We start from the raw sequence: 23,309 nt of genomic DNA on the forward strand, positions 1-23,309 counted from the left end.
TATATCTCTCTCTCTTTAAAGGTGTGGTTAATACAGTATATCTCTTCTCTCATCTTAAAGGTGTGGTTAATACAGTATACCTCTCATCTTAAAGGTGTGGTTAATACAGTATATCTCTCCTCTTAAAGGTGTGGTTAATACCATATATCTCCTCTCAACTTAAAGGTGTGGTTAATACAGTATATCTCCTCTCCTCTTAAAGGTGTGGTTAATACAGTATATCTCCTCTCATCTTAAAGGTGTGGTTAATACAGTATATCTCCTCTTAAAGGTGTGGTTAATACAGTATATCTCCTCTCATCTTAAAGGTATGGTTAGTACAGTTTATCACCTCTTAAAGGTGTGGTTAATACAGTATATCTCCTCTCATCTTAAAGGTGTGGTTAATACAGTATATCTCCTCTTAAAGGTGTGGTTAATACAGTATATCTCCTCTCCTCTTAAAGGTGTGGTTAATACAGTATATCTCCTCTCCTCTTAAAGGTGTGGTTAATACAGTATATCTCCTCTCATCTTAAAGGTGTGGTTAATACAGTATATCTCTCTCATCTTAAAGGTGTGGTTAATACAGTATATCTCCTCTCTTAAAGGTGTGGTTAATACAGTATATCTCCTTCTCTTAAAGGTGTGGTTAATACAGTATATCTCCCTCATCTTAAAGGTGTGGTTAATACAGTATATCTCCTCTCATCTTAAAGGTGTGGTTAATACAGTATATCTCCTCTTAAAGGTGTGGTTAATACAGTATATCTCCTCTCCTCTTAAAGGTGTGGTTAATACAGTATATCTCCTCTTAAAGGTGTGGTTAATACAGTATATCTCCTCTCATCTTAAAGGTGTGGTTAATAGAGTATATCTCCTCTCCTCTTAAAGATGTGGTTAATACAGTATATCTCCTCTTAAAGGTGTGGTTAATACAGTATATCTCCTCTCCTCTTAAAGGTGTGGTTAATACAGTATATCTCCTCTTAAAGGTGTGGTTAATACAGTATATCTCCTCTCATCTTAAAGGTGTGGTTAATACAGTATATCTCATCTTAAAGGTGTGGTTAATACAGTATATCTCCTCTTAAAGGTGTGGTTAATACAGTATATCTCCTCTTAAAGGTGTGGTTAATACAGTATATCTCCTCTTAAAGGTGTGGTTAATACAGTATATCTCCTCTTAAAGGTGTGGTTAATACAGTATATCTCCTCTCATCTTAAAGGTGTGGTTAATACAGTATATCTCCTCTCCTCTTAAAGGTGTGGTTAATACAGTATATCTCCTCTTAAAGGTGTGGTTAATACAGTATATCTCCTCTTAAAGGTGTGGTTAATACAGTATATCTCCTCTTAAAGGTGTGGTTAATACAGTATATCTCCTCTCATCTTAAAGGTGTGGTTAATACAGTATATCTCCTCTCATCTTAAAGGTGTGGTTAATACAGTATATCTCCTCTTAAAGGTGTGGTTAATACAGTATATCTCCTCTCCTCTTAAAGGTGTGGTTAATACAGTATATCTCCTCTTAAAGGTGTGGTTAATACAGTATATCTCCTCTCATCTTAAAGGTGTGGTTAATACAGTATATCTCCTCTCATCTTAAAGGTGTGGTTAATACAGTATATCTCATCTTAAAGGTGTGGTTAATACAGTATATCTCATCTTAAAGGTGTGGTTAATACAGTATATCTCCTCTTAAAGGTGTGGTTAATACAGTATATCTCCTCTTAAAGGTGTGGTTAATACAGTATATCTCCTCTCCTCTTAAAGGTGTGGTTAATACAGTATATCTCCTCTCTTAAAGGTGTGGTTAATACAGTATATCTCTCTTAAAGGTGTGGTTAATACAGTATATCTCCTCTTAAAGGTGTGGTTAATACAGTATATCTCCTCTCATCTTAAAGGTGTGGTTAATACAGTATATCTCCTCTCTCTAAAGGTGTGGTTAATACAGTATATCTCCTCTTAAAGGTGTGGTTAATACAGTATATCTCTCCTCTTAAAGGTGTGGTTAATACAGTATATCCATCTCCTCTTAAAGGTGTGGTTAATACAGTATATCTCCTCTCCTCTTAAAGGTGTGGTTAATACAGTATATCTCCTCTCTCTTAAAGGTGTGGCTAATACAGTATATCTCCTCTCATCTTAAAGGTGTGGTTAATACAGTATATCTCCTCTTAAAGGTGTGGTTAATACAGTATATCTCCTCTCCTCTTAAAGGTGTGGTTAATACAGTATATCTCCTCTCCCCTTAAAGGTGTGGTTAATACAGTATATCTCCTCTCATCTTAAAGGTGTGGTTAATACAGTATATCTCCTCTTAAAGGTGTGGTTAATACAGTATATCCATCTCCTCTTAAAGGTGTGGTTAATACAGTATACTTCTCCTCTTAAAGGTGTGGTTAATACAGTATATCTCCTCTCCTCTTAAAGGTGTGGTTAATACAGTATATCTCTCTCCTCTTAAAGGTGTGGTTAATACAGTATATCTCTCTCATCTTAAAGGTGTGGTTAATACAGTATATCTCCTCTCATCTTAAAGGTGTGGTTAATACAGTATATCCCTCTCCTCTTAAAGGTGTGGTTAATACAGTATATCTCCTCTCCTCTTAAAGGTGTGGTTAATACAGTATATCTCCTCTCATCTTAAAGGTGTGGTTAATACAGTATATCTCTCTCCTCTTAAAGGTGTGGTTAATACAGTATATCTCTCTCCTCTTAAAGGTGTGGTTAATACAGTATATCTCCTCTCATCTTAAAGGTGTGGTTAATACAGTATATCTCCTCTCATCTTAAAGGTGTGGTTAATACAGTATATCTCCTCATCTTAAAGGTGTGGTTAATACAGTATATCTCCTCTTAAAGGTGTGGTTAATACAGTATATCTCATCTTAAAGGTGTGGTTAATACAGTATATCTCCTCTTAAAGGTGTGGTTAATACAGTATATCTCCTCTTAAAGGTGTGGTTAATACAGTATATCTCATCTTAAAGGTGTGGTTAATACAGTATATCTCCTCTCCTCTTAAAGATGTGGTTAATACAGTATATCTCCTCTTAAAGGTGTGGTTAATACAGTATATCTCCTCTCCTCTTAAAGGTGTGGTTAATACAGTATATCTCCTCTCCTCTTAAAGGTGTGGTTAATACAGTATATCTCCTCTCATCTTAAAGGTGTGGTTAATACAGTATATCTCCTCTCATCTTAAAGGTGTGGTTAATACAGTATATCTCCTCTTAAAGGTGTGGTTAATACAGTATATCTCCTCTTAAAGGTGTGGTTAATACAGTATATCTCCTCTCCTCTTAAAGGTGTGGTTAATACAGTATATCTCCTCTCATCTTAAAGGTGTGGTTAATACAGTATATCTCATCTTAAAGGTGTGGTTAATACAGTATATCTCATCTTAAAGGTGTGGTTAATACAGTATATCTCCTCTCATCTTAAAGGTGTGGTTAATACAGTATATTTCTTCTCCTCTTAAAGGTGTGGTTAATACAGTATATCTAATCTTAATGGTGTGGTTAATACAGTATATCTCCTCTCATCTTAAAGGTTTGGTTAATACAGTATATTTCATCTTAAAGGTGTGGTTAATACAGTATATCTCCTCTTAAAGGTGTGGTTAATACAGTATATCTGCTCTTAAAGGTGTGGTTAATACAGTATATCTCCTCTCATCTTAAAGGTGTGGTTAATACAGTATATCTCCCATCTTAAAGGTGTGGTTAATACAGTATATCTCCTCTCATCTTAAAGGTGTGGTTAATACAGTATATCTCCTCTCATCTTAAAGGTGTGGTTAATACAGTATATCTCCTCTCATCTTAAAGGTGTGGTTAATACAGTATATCTCCTCTTAAAGGTGTGGTTAATACAGTATATCTCCTCTCCTCTTAAAGGTGTGGTTAATACAGTATATCTCCTCTTAAAGGTGTGGTTAATACAGTATATCTCCTCTCATCTTAAAGGTGTGGTTAATACAGTATATCTCCTCTCCTCTTAAAGGTGTGGTTAATACAGTATATCTCCTCTCCTCTTAAAGGTGTGGTTAATACAGTATATCTCCTCTCCTCTTAAAGGTGTGGTTAATACAGTATATCTCCTCTCCTCTTAAAGGTGTGGTTAATACAGTATATCTCCTCTCATCTTAAAGGTGTGGTTAATACAGTATATCTCCTCTCATCTTAAAGGTGTGGTTAATACAGTATATCTCCTCTTAAAGGTGTGGTTAATACAGTATATCTCCTCTCCTCTTAAAGGTGTGGTTAATACAGTATATCTCCTCTCATCTTAAAGGTGTGGCTAAAACAGTATATCTCCTCTCATCTTAAAGGTGTGGTTAATACAGTATATCTCATCTTAAAGGTGTGGTTAATACAGTATATATCCTCTTAAAGGTGTGGTTAATACAGTATATCTCGTCTTAAAGGTGTGGTTAATACAGTATATCTCCTCTTAAAGGTGTGGTTAATACAGTATATCTCATCTCCTCTTAAAGGTGTGGTTAATACAGTATATCTCATCTTAAAGGTGTGGTTAATACAGTATATCTCCTCTCCTCTTAAAGATGTGGTTAATACAGTATATCTCCTCTTAAAGGTGTGGTTAATACAGTATATCTCCTCTCCTCTTAAAGGTGTGGTTAATACAGTATATCTCCTCTCATCTTAAAGGTGTGGTTAATACAGTATATCTCCTCTTAAAGGTGTGGTTAATACAGTATATCTCCTCTCATCTTAAAGGTGTGGTTAATACAGTATATCTCCTCTTAAAGGTGTGGTTAATACAGTATATCTCCTCTCCTCTTAAAGGTGTGGTTAATACAGTATATCTCCTCTCATCTTAAAGGTGTGGTTAATACAGTATATCTCATCTTAAAGGTGTGGTTAATACAGTATATCTCCTCTCATCTTAAAGGTGTGGTTAATACAGTATATCTCATCTTAAAGGTGTGGTTAATACAGTATATCTCCTCTTAAAGGTGTGGTTAATACAGTATATCTCCTCTTAAAGGTGTGGTTAATACAGTATATCTCCTCTTAAAGGTGTGGTTAATACAGTATATCTCATCTCATCTTAAAGGTGTGGTTAATACAGTATATCTCCTCTTAAAGGTGTGGTTAATACAGTATATCTCCTCTTAAAGGTGTGGTTAATACAGTATATCTCCTCTTAAAGGTGTGGTTAATACAGTATATCTCCTCTCCTCTTAAAGGTGTGGTTAATACAGTATATCTCCTCTCCTCTTAAAGGTGTGGTTAATACAGTATATCTCCTCTCCTCTTAAAGGTGTGGTTAATACAGTATATCTCCTCTTAAAGGTGTGGTTAATACAGTATATCTCCTCTCCTCTTAAAGGTGTGGTTAATACAGTATATCTCCTCTCACTCTTAAAGGTGTGGTTAATACAGTATATCCCTCTCCTCTTAAAGGTGTGGTTAATACAGTATATCTCCTCTCCTCTTAAAGGTGTGGTTAATACAGTATATCTCTCTCATCTTAAAGGTGTGGTTAATACAGTATATCTCCTCTCATCTTAAAGGTGTGGTTAATACAGTATATCTCCTCTTAAAGGTGTGGTTAATACAGTATATCTCCTCTCATCTTAAAGGTGTGGTTAATACAGTATATCTCCTCTTAAAGGTGTGGTTAATACAGTATATCTCCTCTTAAAGGTGTGGTTAATACAGTATATCTCTCCTCTTAAAGGTGTGGTTAATACAGTATATCTCCTCTCCTCTTAAAGGTGTGGTTAATACAGTATATCTCCTCTCATTATAATTAATATAGTATAATCTCCTTTAAAGTGTGTTATTAGTATATTCATATTATACAGTATATCTCATCTTAAAGGTGTGGTTAATACAGTATATCTCCTCTCCTCTTAAAGGTGTGGTTAATACAGTATATCTCCTCTCCTCCTAAAGGTGTGGTTAATACAGTATATCTCCTCTCATCTTAAAGGTGTGGCTAATACAGTATATCTCCTCTCATCTTAAAGGTGTGGTTAATACAGTATATCTCATCTTAAAGGTGTGGTTAATACAGTATATATCCTCTTAAAGGTGTGGTTAATACAGTATATCTCCTCTTAAAGGTGTGGTTAATACAGTATATCTCCTCTTAAAGGTGTGGTTAATACAGTATATCTCCTCTCCTCTTAAAGGTGTGGTTAATACAGTATATCTCATCTTAAAGGTGTGGTTAATACAGTATATCTCCTCTCATCTTAAAGGTGTGGTTAATACAGTATATTTCATCTCCTCTTAAAGGTGTGGTTATTACAGTATATCTCCTCTCCTCTTAAAGGTGTGGTTAATACAGTATATCTCCTCTCCTCTTAAAGGTGTGGTTAATACAGTATATCTCCTCTCATCTTAAAGGTGTGGTTAATACAGTATATCTCCTCTCCTCTTAAAGGTGTGGTTAATACAGTATATCTCCTCTCCTCTTAAAGGTGTGGTTAATACAGTATATCTCCTCTCATCTTAAAGGTGTGGTTAATACAGTATATCTCCTCTCATCTTAAAGGTGTGGTTAATACAGTATATCTCCTCTTAAAGGTGTGGTTAATACAGTATATCTCCTCTCCTCTTAAAGGTGTGGTTAATACAGTATATCTCCTCTCCTCTTAAAGGTGTGGTTAATACAGTATATCTCCTCTCCTCCTAAAGGTGTGGTTAATACAGTATATCTCCTCTCATCTTAAAGGTGTGGCTAATACAGTATATCTCCTCTCATCTTAAAGGTGTGGTTAATACAGTATATCTCATTTTAAAGGTGTGGTTAATACAGTATATCTCATCTTAAAGGTGTGGTTAATACCATATATCTCCTCTCAACTTAAAGGTGTGGTTAATACAGTATATCTCCTCTTAAAGGTGTGGTTAATACAGTATATCTCCTCTCCTCTTAAAGGTGTGGTTAATACAGTATATCTCATCTTAAAGGTGTGGTTAATACAGTATATCTCCTCTCATCTTAAAGGTGTGGTTAATACAGTACATCTCCTCTTAAAGTTGTGGTTAACACAGTATATTTCCTCTCCTCTTAAAGGTGTGGTTAATACAGTATATCTCCTCTCCTCTTAAAGATGTGGTTAATACAGTATATCTCCTCTTAAAGGTGTGGTTAATACAGTATATCTCCTCTCCTCTTAAAGGTGTGGTTAATTCAGTATATCTCCTCTCCTCTTAAAGGTGTGGTTAATACAGTATATCTCCTCTCATCTTAAAGGTGTGGTTAATACAGTATATCTCCTCTCATCTTAAAGGTGTGGTTAATACAGTATATCTCCTCTTAAAGGTGTGGTTAATACAGTATATCTCCTCTCCTCTTAAAGGTGTGGTTAATACAGTATATCTCCTCTCCTCCTAAAGGTGTGGTTAATACAGTATATCTCCTCTCATCTTAAAGGTGTGGCTAAAACAGTATATCTCCTCTCATCTTAAAGGTGTGGTTAATACAGTATATCTCATCTTAAAGGTGTGGTTAATACAGTATATATCCTCTTAAAGGTGTGGTTAATACAGTATATCTCGTCTTAAAGGTGTGGTTAATACAGTATATCTCCTCTTAAAGGTGTGGTTAATACAGTATATCTCATCTCCTCTTAAAGGTGTGGTTAATACAGTATATCTCATCTTAAAGGTGTGGTTAATACAGTATATCTCCTCTTAAAGGTGTGGTTAATACAGTATATCTCCTCTTAAAGGTGTGGTTAATACAGTATATCTCCTCTTAAAGGTGTGGTTAATACAGTATATCTCCTCTCCTCTTAAAGGTGTGGTTAATACAGTATATCTCCTCTCCTCTTAAAGGTGTGGTTAATACAGTATATATCCTCTCATCTTAAAGGTGTGGTTAATACAGTATATCTCCTCTTAAAGGTGTGGTTAATACAGTATATCTCATCTCCTCTTAAATGTGTGGTTAGTACAGTATATCTAATCTTAAAGGTGTCGTTAATACAGTATATCTCCTCTCCTCTTAAAGGTGTGGTTAATACAGTATATCTCCTCTCCTCTTAAAGGTGTGGTTAATACAGTATATCTCCTCTCCTCTTAAAGGTGTGGTTAATACAGTATATCTCCTCTCATCTTAAAGGTGTGGTTAATACAGTATATCTCTCCTCTTAAAGGTGTGGTTAATACAGTATATCTCCTCTCCTCTTAAAGGTGTGGTTAATACAGTATATCTCATCTAAAGGTGTGGTTAATACAGTATATCTCCTCTTAAAGGTGTGGTTAATACAGTATATCTCTCTCCTCTTAAAGGTGTGGTTAATACAGTATATCTCATCTGAAAGGGTGTGGTTACTACAGTATATCTCCTCTTAAAGGTGTGGTTAATACAGTATATCTCCTCTCATCTTAAAGGTGTGGTTAATACAGTATATCTCCTCTCCCCTTAAAGGTGTGGTTAATACAGTATATCTCCCTCATAATAATAATAATATAATATAATATAATATTATAATAATAATATATATAATATATAATAATATAATATAATAATATATACAGTATATCTCATCTTAAAGGTGTGGTTAATACAGTATATCCTCTCCTCTTAAAGGTGTGGTTAATACAGTATATCTCCTCTCCTCCTAAAGGTGTGGTTAATACAGTATATCTCCTCTCATCTTAAAGGTGTGGTTAATACAGTATATCTCCTCTCATCTTAAAGGTGTGGTTAATACAGTATATTCCTCTCATCTTAAAGGTGTGGTTAATACAGTATATATCCTCTTAAAGGTGTGGTTAATACAGTATATTCTCTCATCTTAAAGGTGTGGTTAATACAGTATATCTCCTCTTAAAGGTGTGGTTAATACAGTATATCTCCTCTCCTCTTAAAGGTGTGGTTAATACAGTATATTCTCATCTTAAAGGTGTGGTTAATACAGTATATCTCTCATCTTAAAGGTGTGGTTAATACAGTATATCTCCTCTTAAAGGTGTGGTTAATACAGTATATCTCCTCTCCTCTTAAAGGTGTGGTTAATACAGTATATCTCATCTCTCTTAAAGGTGTGGTTAATACAGTATATCTCCTCTTAAAGGTGTGGTTAATACAGTATATCTCCTCTCATCTTAAAGGTGTGGTTAATACAGTATATCTCCTCTCCTCTTAAAGGTGTGGTTAATACAGTATATCTCCTCTTAAAGGTGTGGTTAATACAGTATATCTCCTCTCATCTTAAAGGTGTGGTTAATACAGTATATCTCCTCTCCTCTTAAAGGTGTGGTTAATACAGTATATCTCCTCTCATCTTAAAGGTGTGGTTAATACAGTATATCTCCTCTCATCTTAAAGGTGTGGTTAATACAGTATATCTCCTCTTAAAGGTGTGGTTAATACAGTATATCTCCTCTCCTCTTAAAGGTGTGGTTAATACAGTATATCTCCTCTCCTCCTAAAGGTGTGGTTAATACAGTATATCTCCTCTCATCTTAAAGGTGTGGTTAATACAGTATATCTCCTCTCATCTTAAAGGTGTGGTTAATACAGTATATCTTCTCATCTTAAAGGTGTGGTTAATACAGTATATATCCTCTTAAAGGTGTGGTTAATACAGTATATCTCGCTCTTAAAGGTGTGGTTAATACAGTATATCTCCCCTCTTAAAGGTGTGGTTAATACAGTATATCTCCTCTCATCTTAAAGGTGTGGTTAATACAGTATATCTCCTTTCATCTTAAAGGTGTGGTTAATACAGTATATCTCCTCTTAAAGGTGTGGTTAATACAGTACATCTCCTCTTAAAGTTGTGGTTAATACAGTATATCTCCTCTCCTCTTAAAGGTGTGGTTAATACAGTATATCTCATCTCCTCTTAAAGGTGTGGTTATTACAGTATATCTCCTCTCATCTTAAAGGTGTGGTTAATACAGTATATCTCCTCTTAAAGGTGTGGTTAATACAGTATATCTCATCTCCTCTTAAAGGTGTGGTTAATACAGTATATCTCATCTTAAAGGTGTGGTTAATACAGTATATCTCCTCTCCTCTTAAAGGTGTGGTTAATACAGTATATCTCCTCTCCTCTTAAAGGTGTGGTTAATACAGTATATCTCCTCTCATCTTAAAGGTGTGGTTAATACAGTATATCTCCTCTTAAAGGTGTGGTTAATACAGTATATCTCTCTCCTCTTAAAGGTGTGGTTAATACAGTATATCTCCTCTTAAAGGTGTGGTTAATACAGTATATCTTCTCCTCTTAAAGGTGTGGTTAATACAGTATATCTCCTCTCCTCTTAAAGGTGTGGTTAATACAGTATATCTCCTCTCCCCTTAAAGGTGTGGTTAATACAGTATATCTCCTCTCATAATAATAATAATATAGTATAATATAGTATATCATTAATATTATAATATATAATAATATATATTAAATACAGTATATCTCATCTTAAAGGTGTGGTTAATACAGTATATTTCTCCTCTTAAAGGTGTGGTTAATACAGTATATCTCCTCTCCTCCTAAAGGTGTGGTTAATACAGTATATCTCCTCTCATCTTAAAGGTGTGGCTAATACAGTATATCTCCTCTCATCTTAAAGGTGTGGTTCATACAGTATATCTCATCTTAAAGGTGTGGTTAATACAGTATATATCCTCTTAAAGGTGTGGTTAATACAGTATATATCATCTTAAAGGTGTGGTTAATACAGTATATCTCCTCTTAAAGGTGTGGTTAATACAGTATATCTCCTCTCCCCTTAAAGGTGTGGTTAATACAGTATATCTCATCTTAAAGGTGTGGTTAATACAGTATGTCTCATCTTAAAGGTGTGGTTAATACAGTACATCTCCTCTTAAAGTTGTGGTTAACACAGTATATTTCCTCTCCTCTTAAAGGTGTGGTTAATACAGTATATCTCATCTCCTCTTAAAGGTGTGGTTATTACAGTATATCTCCTCTCATCTTAAAGGTGTGGTTAATACAGTATATCTCCTCATAAAGGTGTGGTTAATACAGTATATCTCCTATCCTCTTAAAGGTGTGGTTAATACAGTATATCTCATCTTAAAGGTGTGGTTAATACAGTATATCTCCTCTCCTCTTAATGGTGTGGTAAATACAGTAAATCTCCTCTCCTCTTAAAGGTGTGGTTAATACAGTATATCTCCTCTCATCTTAAAGGTGTGGCTAATACAGTATATCTCCTCTCATCTTAAAGGTGTGGTTCATACAGTATATCTCATCTTAAAGGTGTGGTTAATACAGTATATATCCTCTTAAAGGTGTGGTTAATACAGTATATCTCATCTTAAAGGTGTGGTTAATACAGTATATCTCCTCTTAAAGGTGTGGTTAATACAGTATATCTCCTCTCCCCTTAAAGGTGTGGTTAATACAGTATATCTCATCTTAAAGGTGTGGTTAATACAGTATTTCTCATCTTAAAGGTGTGGTTAATACAGTACATCTCCTCTTAAAGTTGTGGTTAACACAGTATATTTCCTCTCCTCTTAAAGGTGTGGTTAATACAGTATATCTCATCTCCTCTTAAAGGTGTGGTTATTACAGTATATCTCCTCTCATCTTAAAGGTGTGGTTAATACAGTATATCTCCTCATAAAGGTGTGGTTAATACAGTATATCTCCTATCCTCTTAAAGGTGTGGTTAATACAGTATATCTCATCTTAAAGGTGTGGTTAATACAGTATATCTCCTCTCCTCTTAAAGGTGTGGTTAATACAGTATATCTCCTCTCCTCTTAAAGGTGTGGTTAATACAGTATATCTCCTCTCCTCTTAAAGGTGTGGTTAATACAGTATATCTCCTCTCATCTTAAATGTGTGGTTAATACAGTATATCTCCTCTTAAAGGTGTGGTTAATACAGTATATCTCCTCTCCTCTTAAAGGTGTGGTTAATACAGTATATCTCATCTTAAAGGTGTGGTTAATACAGTATATCTCTCTCTTAAAGGTGTGGTTAATACAGTATATCTCCTCTCCCCTTAAAGGTGTGGTTAATACAGTATATCTCCTCTCATAATAATAAATAATATAATATAATATAAATAATAAAATATAATATAATATAATATATAATAATATAATATAATAATAATATATAGTATATCTCATCTTAAAGGTGTGGTTAATACAGTATATCTCCTCTTAAAGGTGTGGTTAATACAGTATATCTCCTCTCCTCTTAAAGGTGTGGTTAATACAGTATATCTCATCTTAAAGGTGTGGTTAATACAGTATATCTCCTCTTAAAGGTGTGGTTAATACAGTATATCTCCTCTCCTCTTAAAGGTGTGGTTAATACAGTATGTCTCCTCTCATCTTAAAGGTGTGATTAATACAGTATATCTCCTCTTAAAGGTGTGGTTAATACAGTATATCTCCTTTCCCCTTAAAGGTGTGGTTAATACAGTATATCTCATCTTAAAGGTGTGGTTAATACAGTATGTCTCATCTTAAAGGTGTGGTTAATACAGTACATCTCCTCTTAAAGTTGTGGTTAACACAGTATATCTCCTCTTAAAGGTGTGGTTAATACAGTATATCTCATCTCTTCTTAAAGGTGTGGTTATTACAGTATATCTCCTCTCATCTTAAAGGTGTGGTTAATACAGTATATCTCCTCATAAAGGTGTGTCTAATACAGTATATCTCCTCTCCTCTTAAAGGTGTGGTTAATACAGTATATCTCATCTTAAAGGGGTGGTTAATACAGTATATCTCCTCTCCTCTTAAAGGTGTGGTAAATACAGTATATCTCCTCTCCCCTTAAAGGTGTGGTTAATACAGTATATATCCTCTCATCTTAAAGGTGTGGTTAATACAGTATATCTCATCTTAAAGGTGTGGTTAATACAGTATATCTCATCTTAAAGGTGTGGTTAACACAGTATATTTCCTCTCCTCTTAAAGGTGTGGTTAATACAGTATATCTCATCTTAAAGGTGTGGTTAATACAGTATATCTCCTCTTAAAGGTGTGGTTAATACAGTATATCTCCTCTCCCCTTAAAGTTGTGGTTAATATAGTATATCTCATCTTAAAGGTGTGGTTAATACAGTATGTCTCATCTTAAAGGTGTGGTTAATACAGTACATCTCCTCTTAAAGTTGTGGTTAACACAGTATATTTCCTCTCCTCTTAAAGGTGTGGTTAATACAGTATATCTCATCTCCTCTTAAAGGTGTGGTTATTACAGTATATCTCCACTCATCTTAAAGGTGTGGTTAATACAGTATATCTCCTCTCATCTTAAAGGTGTGGTTAATACAGTATATCTCCTCTTAAAGGTGTGGTTAATACAGTATATCTCCTCTCCTCTTAAAGGTGTGGTTAATACAGTATATCTCATCTTAAAGGTGTGGTTAATACAGTATATCTCCTCTTAAAGGTGTGGTTAATACAGTATATCTCCTCTCCCCTTAAAGGTGTGGTTAATACAGTATATCTCCTCTCATAATAATAATAATATAATATAATATAATAATATAATAATAATAATATAATATAATATAATATATAATAATATAATATAATAATAATATATAGTATATCTCATCTTAAAGGTGTGGTTAATACAGTATATCTCCTCTTAAAGGTGTGGTTAATACAGTATATCTCCTCTCCTCTTAAAGGTGTGGTTAATACAGTATATCTCATCTTAAAGGTGTGGTTAATACAGTATATCTCCTCTTAAAGGTGTGGTTAATACAGTATATCTCCTCTCCTCTTAAAGGTGTGGTTAATACAGTATATCTCCTCTCATCTTAAAGGTGTGATTAATACAGTATATCTCCTCTTAAAGGTGTGGTTAATACAGTATATCTCCTCTCATCTTAAAGGTGTGGTTAATACAGTATATCTCCTCTCCTCTTAAAGGTGTGTGTCACGCCCTGGCTCTGGGGACTCTAGTATGTTGAGCCAGTGTGTGAGTTTTCATTTGTGTTCGTTCTAGTATTGTGTTTCTATGTTGGCCAGTGTGGTTCTCAATCAGAGGCAACGTGAATCAGCTGTTGCTTGTTGTCTCTGATTGGGAACCATACTTAGTCAGCCTGTTTCCCACAGTATGGTGTGGGATCTTGTTCCTTTTGGTTTGTGTTTGTACCGTAGGACTTCACGTATCGTTTGTTGTTTTGTTCGTGTAACATTAATAAAATGCATGTTCACCTTCCACGCTGTGCCTTGGTCCTCCTCTGTATACGACGATCGTGACAGAAGATCCCACCAGAACTGGACCAAGCAGCGGGTCCAGGAGCCATCGCCAGGGAAATTTCTAGCGGATATCCAGCGCCTCCTCGACTGGGTCAAGCCGTGTGAGCAAGAGAGGGGCTTGACTTGGAAGCAGAAGGGCGAAAGGCTGGCGAGAGATTTGGAGACCTGGTCCACGGGAAGGAGAGAAGCCCAGAAAATGTTTAGGGGGGGGCTCACGCCGTGGACGACGGGGCAGCAGGAGACCGCGATAGAGCGGCCCAGCGGGTTGGCAGAGGAGGCCGCCAGTTTACGGGGGCCACTGGTCAAAAAGGGGAAGGAAGGTGTAGAGGCACGGCGAGAGGTACTGGGGTGTGTTACCAGTCCGGTCCGGCCCGTTCCTGATCCCTGCGTAGGGCCAGTGGTGTGTGTCCCCAGTACGGTCCGGTCTGTTCCTGTCCCTTGCACCGAGCCTGTGGTGCACGTCGCCAGCCCAGTCCGGTCCATTCCTGCTCTCCGCACCAAGTCAGTGGTGCGCTTCGTCAGCCCGGTCCGGCCCGCTCCTGCTCCCCGCACCAAGCCAATGGTGCGCGTCGCCAGCCCGGCCCGGCCTGTTCCGGCTCCCCCGCACCAAGCCAATGGTGCGCGTCGCCAGCCCGGCCCGGCCTGTTCCTGCTCCCCGCACCAAGCCTATGGTGCGCGTCGCCAGCCCGGTCCGGCCCGTTCCTGCTCCACCGGTGCCTGGTCCGGCACCGGTCAGCTGCTTCACGCCGGAGCTAGAGCAATCCGCTCCACCAGTGTGCAGTCCAGCTCCGGCCAGCGGGGCCAGACCGGACATGGGGTACTTTGGGGGGTTGGAGAGGGAGTGGGGATCAGGCCCGGAGCCGGATCCGCCGCCAAGGCGGAGTGCCCACCCGGTCCCTCCCCTGTGGTGTTTGGTTGGCGCGGCCGGAGTCCGCGCCTTTGGGGGGGTACTGTCACGCCCTGGCTCTGGGGACTCTAGTATGTTGAGCCAGGGTGTGAGTTTTCATTTGTGTTCGTTCTAGTATTGTGTTTCTATGTTGGCCAGTGTGGTTCTCAATCAGAGGCAACGTGAATCAGCTGTTGCTTGTTGTCTCTGATTGGGACCCATACTTAGTCAGCCTGTTTCCCACAGTATGGTGTGGGATCTTGTTCCCTTTTGGTTTGTGTTTGTACCATAGGACTTCACGTATCGTTTGTTGTTTTGTTCGTGTAACATTAATAAAAAGCATGTTCACCTTCCACGCTGCGCCTTGGTCCTCCTCTGTATACGACGATCGTGACAGTGTGGTTAATACAGTATATCTGCTCTCCTCTTAAAGGCGTGGTTAATATAGTATATCTGCTCTCCTCTTCAAGGCGTGGTTAATACAGTATATCTCCTCTCATCTTAAAGGTGTGGTTAATACAGTATATCTCCTCTCCTCTTCAAGGCGTGGTTAATACAGTATATCTCCTCTCATCTTAAAGGTGTGGCTAAAACAGTATATCTCCTCTCATCTTAAAGGTGTGGTTAATACAGTATATCTCATCTTAAAGGTGTGGTTAATACAGTATATATCCTCTTAAATGTGTGGTTAATACAGTATATCTCGTCTTAAAGGTGTGGTTAATACAGTATATCTCCTCTTAAAGGTGTGGTTAATACAGTATATCTCATCTCCTCTTAAAGGTGTGGTTAATACAGTATATCTCATCTTAAAGGTGTGGTTAATACAGTATATCTCCTCTTAAAGGTGTGGTTAATACAGTACATCTCCTCTTAAAGTTGTGGTTAATACAGTATACTTCCTATCCTCTTAAAGGTGTGGTTAATACAGTATATCTCATCTCCTCTTAAAGGTGTGGTTATACCAGTATATCTCCTCTCATCTTAAAGGTGTGGTTAATACAGTATATCTCCTCATAAAGGTGTGGTTAATACAGTATGTCTCATCTCCTCTTAAAGGTGTGGTTAATACAGTATATCTCATCTTAAAGGTGTGGTTAATACAGTATATCTCCTCTCCTCTTAAAGGTGTGGTAAATACAGTAAATCTCCTCTCCTCTTAAAGGTGTGGTTAATACAGTATATCTCCTCTCCCCTTAAAGGTGTGGTTAATACAGTATATCTCCTCTCATCTTAAAGGTGTGGTTAATACAGTATATCTCCTCTTAAATGTGTGGTTAATACAGTATATCTCCTCTCCTCTTAAAGGTGTGGTTAATACAGTATATCTCATCTGAAAGGTGTGGTTAATACAGTATATCTCCTCTTAAAGGTGTGGTTAATACAGTATATCTCCTCTCCTCTTAAAGGTGTGGTTAATACAGTATATCTCCTCTCCCCTTAAAGGTGTGGTTAATACAGTATATCTCCTCTCATAATAATAATAATATAATATAATATAATAATATAATAATAATAATATAATATAATATATAATAATATAATATAATAATAATATATAGTATATCTCATCTTAAAGGTGTGGTTAATACAGTATATCTCCTCTCCTCTTAAAGGTGTGGTTAATACAGTATATCTCCTCTCCTCCTAAAGGTGTGGTTAATACAGTATATCTCCTCTCATCTTAAAGGTGTGGCTAATACAGTATATCTCCTCTCATCTTAAAGGTGTGGTTCATACAGTATATCTCATCTTAAAGGTGTGGTTAATACAGTATATATCCTCTTAAAGGTGTGGTTAATACAGTATATCTCATCTTAAAGGTGTGGTTAATACAGTATATCTCCTCTTAAAGGTGTGGTTAATACAGTATATCTCCTCTCCCCTTAAAGGTGTGGTTAATACAGTATATCTCATCTTAAAGGTGTGGTTAATACAGTATGTCTCATCTTAAAGGTGTGGTTAATACAGTACATCTCCTCTTAAAGTTGTGGTTAACACAGTATATTTCCTCTCCTCTTAAAGGTGTGGTTAATACAGTATATCTGATCTCCTCTTAAAAGTGTGGTTATTACAGTATATCTCCTCTCATCTTAAAGGTGTGGTTAATACAGTATATCTCCTCATAAAGGTGTGGTTAATACAGTATATCTCCTATCCTCTTAAAGGTGTGGTTAATACAGTATATCTCATCTTAAAGGTGTGGTTAATACAGTATATCTCCTCTCCTCTTAATGGTGTGGTAAATACAGTAAATCTCCTCTCCTCTTAAAGGTGTGGTTAATACAGTATATCTCCTCTCATCTTAAAGGTGTGGCTAATACAGTATATCTCCTCTCATCTTAAAGGTGTGGTTCATACAGTATATCTCATCTTAAAGGTGTGGTTAATACAGTATATATCCTCTTAAAGGTGTGGTTAATACAGTATATCTCATCTTAAAGGTGTGGTTAATACAGTATATCTCCTCTTAAAGGTGTGGTTAATACAGTATATCTCCTCTCCCCTTAAAGGTGTGGTTAATACAGTATATCTCATCTTAAAGGTGTGGTTAATACAGTATGTCTCATCTTAAAGGTGTGGTTAATACAGTACATCTCCTCTTAAAGTTGTGGTTAACACAGTATATTTCCTCTCCTCTTAAAGGTGTGGTTAATACAGTATATCTCATCTCCTCTTAAAGGTGTGGTTATTACAGTATATCTCCACTCATCTTAAAGGTGTGGTTAATACAGTATATCTCCTCATAAAGGTGTGGTTAATACAGTATATCTCCTATCCTCTTAAAGGTGTGGTTAATACAGTATATCTCATCTTAAAGGTGTGGTTAATACAGTATATCTCCTCTCCTCTTAATGGTGTGGTAAATACAGTAAATCTCCTCTCCTCTTAAAGGTGTGGTTAATACAGTATATCTCCTCTCCCCTTAAAGGTGTGGTTAATACAGTATATCTCCTCTCATCTTAAATGTGTGGTTAATATAGTATATCTCCTCTTAAAGGTGTGGTTAATACAGTATATCTCCTCTCCTCTTAAAGGTGTGGTTAATACAGTATATCTCATCTTAAAGGTGTGGTTAATACAGTATATCTCCTCTTAAAGGTGTGGTTAATACAGTATATCTCCTCTCCCCTTAAAGGTGTGGTTAATACAGTATATCTCCTCTCATAATAATAATAATATAATATAATATAATATAATAATAATAATATAATATAATATAATATATAATAATATAATATAATAATAATATATAGTATATCTCATCTTAAAGGTGTGGTTAATACAGTATATCTCCTCTTAAAGGTGTGGTTAATACAGTATATCTCCTCTCCTCTTAAAGGTGTGGTTAATACAGTATATCTCATCTTAAAGGTGTGGTTAATACAGTATATCTCCTCTTAAAGGTGTGGTTAATACAGTATATCTCCTCTCCTCTTAAAGGTGTGGTTAATACAGTATATCTCCTCTCATCTTAAAGGTGTGATTAATACAGTATATCTCCTCTTAAAGGTGTGGTTAATACAGTATATCTCCTCTCATCTTAAAGGTGTGGTTAATACAGTATATCTCCTCTCCTCTTAAAGGTGTGTGTCACGCCCTGGCTCTGGGGACTCTAGTATGTTGAGCCAGTGTGTGAGTTTTCATTTGTGTTCGTTCTAGTATTGTGTTTCTATGTTGGCCAGTGTGGTTCTCAATCAGAGGCAACGTGAATCAGCTGTTGCTTGTTGTCTCTGATTGGGAACCATACTTAGTCAGCCTGTTTCCACAGTATGGTGTGGGATCTTGTTCCTTTTGGTTTGTGTTTGTACCGTAGGACTTCACGTGATCGTTTGTTGTTTTGTTCAGTGTAACATTAATAAAATGCATGTTCACCTTCCACGCTGTGCCTTGGTCCTCCTCTGTATACGACGATCGTGACAGAAGATCCCACCAGAACTGGACCAAGCAGCGGGTCCAGGAGCCATCGCCAGGGAAATTTCTAGCGGATATCCAGCGCCTCCTCGACTGGGTCAAGCCGTGTGAGCAAGAGAGGGGCTTGACTTGGAAGCAGAAGGGCGAAAGGCTGGCGAGAGATTTGGAGACCTGGTCCACGGGAAGGAGAGAAGCCCAGAAAATGTTTAGGGGGGGGCTCATGCCGTGGACGACGGGGCAGCAGGAGACCGCGATAGAGCGGCCCAGCGGGTTGGCAGAGGAGGCCGCCAGGTTACGGGGGCCACTGGTCAAAAAGGGGAAGGAAGGTGTAGAGGCACGGCGAGAGGTACTGGGGTGTGTTACCAGTCCGGTCCGGCCCGTTCCTGATCCCTGCGTAGGGCCAGTGGTGTGTGTCCCCAGTACGGTCCGGTCTGTTCCTGTCCCTTGCACCGAGCCTGTGGTGCACGTCGCCAGCCCAGTCCGGTCCATTCCTGCTCTCCGCACCAAGTCAGTGGTGCGCTCGTCAACCGGTCCGGCCCGCTCCTGCTCCCCGCACCAAGCCAATGGTGCGCGTCGCCAGCCCGGCCCGGCCTGTTCCGGCTCCCCGCACCAAGCCAATGGTGCGCGTCGCCAGCCCGGCCCGGCCTGTTCCTGCTCCCCGCACCAAGCCTATGGTGCGCGTCGCCAGCCCGGTCCGGCCCGTTCCTGCTCCACCGGTGCCTGGTCCGGCACCGGTCAGCTGCTTCACGCCGGAGCTAGAGCAATCCGCTCCACCAGTGTGCAGTCCAGCTCCGGCCAGCGGGGCCAGACCGGACATGGGGTACTTTGGGGGGTTGGAGAGGGAGTGGGGATCAGGCCCGGAGCCGGATCCGCCGCCAAGGCGGAGTGCCCACCCGGTCCCTCCCCTGTGGTGTTTGGTTGGCGCGGCCGGAGTCCGCGCCTTTGGGGGGGGTACTGTCACGCCCTGGCTCTGGGGACTCTAGTATGTTGAGCCAGGGTGTGAGTTTTCATTTGTGTTCGTTCTAGTATTGTGTTTCTATGTTGGCCAGTGTGGTTCTCAATCAGAGGCAACGTGAATCAGCTGTTGCTTGTTGTCTCTGATTGGGAACCATACTTAGTCAGCCTGTTTCCCACAGTATGGTGTGGGATCTTGTTCCTTTTGGTTTGTGTTTGTACCATAGGACTTCACGTATCGTTTGTTGTTTTGTTCGTGTAACATTAATAAAAAGCATGTTCACCTTCCACGCTGCGCCTTGGTCCTCCTCTGTATACGACGATCGTGACAGTGTGGTTAATACAGTATATCTGCTCTCCTCTTAAAGGCGTGGTTAATACAGTATATCTGCTCTCCTCTTCAAGGCGTGGTTAATACAGTATATCTCCTCTCATCTTAAAGGTGTGGTTAATACAGTATATCTCCTCTCCTCTTCAAGGCGTGGTTAATACAGTATATCTGCTCTCCCTTCAAGGCGTGGTTAATACAGTATATCTCCTCTCATCTTAAAGGTGTGGTTAATACAGTATATCTCCTCTCCTCTTCAAGGTGTGGTTAATACAGTATATCTGCTCTCCTCTTAAAGGTGTGGTTAATACAGTATATCTCCTCTCCCCTTAAAGGTGTGGTTAATACAGTATATCTGCTCTCCTCTTCAAGGCGTGGTTAATACAGTATATCTGCTCTTAAAGGTGTGGTTAATACAGTATATCTGCTCTTAAAGGTGTGGTTAATACAGTATATCTGCTCTTAAAGGTGTGGTTAATACAGTATATCTGCTCTTAAAGGTGTGGTTAATACAGTATTTCTCCTCTCCTCTTAAAGGTGTGGTTAATACAGTATATCTCCTCTCCTCTTAAAGGTGTGGTTAATACAGTATATCTCCTCTCATCTTAAAGGTGTGGCTAATACAGTATATCTCCTCTCATCTTAAAGGTGTGGGTTAATACAGTATATCTCATCTTAAAGGTGTGGTTAATACAGTATATATCCTCTTAAATGTGTGGTTAATACTGTATATCTCATCCTAAAGTTGTGGTTAATACAGTATATCTCCTCTTAAAGGTGTGGTTAATACAGTATATCTCCTCTCCTCTTAAAGGTGTGGTTAATACAGTATATCTCATCTTAAAGGTGTGGTTAATACAGTATATCTCCTCTTAAAGGTGTGGTTAATACAGTATATCTCCTCTCATCTTAAAGGTGTGGTTAATACAGTATATCTCCTCTTAAAGGTGTGGTTAATACAGTATATCTCCGCTCTCTTAAAGGTATGGTTAATACAGTATATCTGCTCTTAAAGGTGTGGTTAATACAGTATATCTCCTCTCATCTTAAAGGTGTGGTTAATACAGTATATCTCATCTCCTCTTAGAGGTGTGGTTAATACAGTATATCTCCTCTCCTCTTAAAGGTGTGGTTTATACAGTATATCTCCTCTCCTCTTAAAGGTGTGGTTAATACAGTATATCTCATCTTAAAGGTGTGGTTAATACAGTATATATCCTCTTAAAGGTGTGGTTAATACAGTATATCTCCTCTTAAAGGTGTGGTTAATACAGTATATATCCTCTCCTCTTAAAGGTGTGGCTGCTGTTTGAGTACCCTGAGAGCAGTGGTCCGGCGCGGGGGACAGCCATCGTCTCCGTCCTCGTCATCCTCATCTCCATCGTTATCTTCTGCCTGGAGACGTTACCGGAGTTCAGGGACGTTCAAAAGGAGCCCGTCCCCGTGGCTCCCGTTATTAACGGCACCGAGCCGTACTTCTCCTCTCCGTTCTCTGACCCGTTCTTTGTGGTGGAGACGCTGTGCATCATCTGGTTCTCCTTCGAGCTCCTGGTCCGGTTCTTCGCCTGTCCCTCCAAGGCCACGTTCTCTAGGAACATCATGAACATCATAGATATCGTGGCCATAATACCGTATTTTATAACACCTGGCACGGAGCTGGCAGAGCAGCAGGGGAACGGGCAGCAAGCCATGTCCCTGGCCATCCTCAGGGTCATCCGGCTGGTCAGGGTGTTCAGGATCTTCAAGCTGTCCAGACATTCCAAGGGGCTCCAGATCCTGGGCCAGACCCTGAAGGCCAGCATGCGGGAGCTGGGCCTCCTCATCTTCTTCCTCTTCATCGGAGTCATCCTCTTCTCCAGCGCTGTTTACTTTGCAGAGGCCGACGACCCAGATTCCGGCTTCAGCTCCATCCCAGACGCCTTCTGGTGCGCCGTGGTCACCATGACTACCGTTGGCTATGGCGACATGCACCCAATAACCATCGGCGGGAAGATCGTCGGATCGCTCTGCGCCATCGCTGGCGTGCTGACCATCGCCCTGCCCGTCCCCGTCATCGTGTCCAACTTCAACTACTTCTACCATCGGGAGACGGAGGGGGAGGAGCAGACGCAGTACCTCCACGTGGGAAGCTGTCAGCCGCTGGCGGCCGAGACGGAGGAGGATGGGGGGATGAGGAAGAAGAGCAGCTCTTCATCGCTCAGTAAGAATGAGTACATGGTGATAGAGGAACACAGAGCACTGAATAGCAGCACCTTCAAAGAGCAGCAGAACTTCTCCACGACAACCATTGCTACCATGACAACCATGACACAAAACAACACAGCGAACAGCATCAGCATTAGCAAGAAGATTTTCACGGATGTCTAGTCAATGGTGTCATAACGGACTCATGGATTAATGGACTGTCTGTAGTGCTTTAACAGATGCATTAAGCGCTTTAGGTTGTATGTGGGGAAACTCAGCTCATCCACCACCACTGCCTCCTGCCCCCAGTACCTGATGGGATATGATATGAGATATATGAGATGGACATACCATCGGGCTGAACTCTGGCTGTTATAATACAACAGCCAGTATGCATTTCTGTCTGGAGACAGAGAGAGACAGTAGCTAGCTATATAACCATGTCTGGAGACAGAGAGAGACAGTAGCTAGCTATATAACCATGTCTGGAGACAGAGAGAGACAGTAGCTAGCTATATAACCATGTCTACTCAGTGCAGCAACAAGCAGCTCTCGTTAGTTACATTCACAGAAAATTAATGCCTTATTCAAATTATTAGATTCTACGGTTTCATCTGTGTTTAGAAGGAGGGACAGAGAGACAGAGGTGGAGAGAAAGAGTCACTCCTTTTTCTCCTTTAGACTGTGCTTATTCCATCTCTGGGCACTTAGTTGTCATTTGTTCAGTCGATCCAGATATTGATCTATTGGTTTATTGATTAATCCATCACTACACAGGCAATAAATAACACCAGAGCATTAGATGGAATGTAAAACGCCAGAGATTTGAACTGTACATCTGTCTCTAATACTACA

At 38.9% G+C, this 23,309-nt stretch overlaps 1 protein-coding gene across 1 annotated transcript; it reads left to right on the forward strand.

Annotated features, from left to right (window-relative positions):
• Positions 1-21,566: 21,566 nt before the first annotated feature.
• Positions 21,567-22,637, forward strand: LOC121555477 (potassium voltage-gated channel subfamily A member 3-like; the record flags this gene model as incomplete). The annotated part of the gene is made up of 1 exon (XM_045218712.1): positions 21,567-22,637. A coding segment is annotated over one exon (1,071 nt), but the record flags the coding sequence as incomplete, so codon positions are not given.
• Between the last annotated feature and the right edge of the window lie 672 nt (positions 22,638-23,309).

Source organism: Coregonus clupeaformis, unplaced genomic scaffold, assembly GCF_020615455.1.
Source record: "Coregonus clupeaformis isolate EN_2021a unplaced genomic scaffold, ASM2061545v1 scaf1744, whole genome shotgun sequence".
In the NCBI taxonomy this organism is placed as follows: Eukaryota; Metazoa; Chordata; class Actinopteri; order Salmoniformes; family Salmonidae; genus Coregonus; species Coregonus clupeaformis.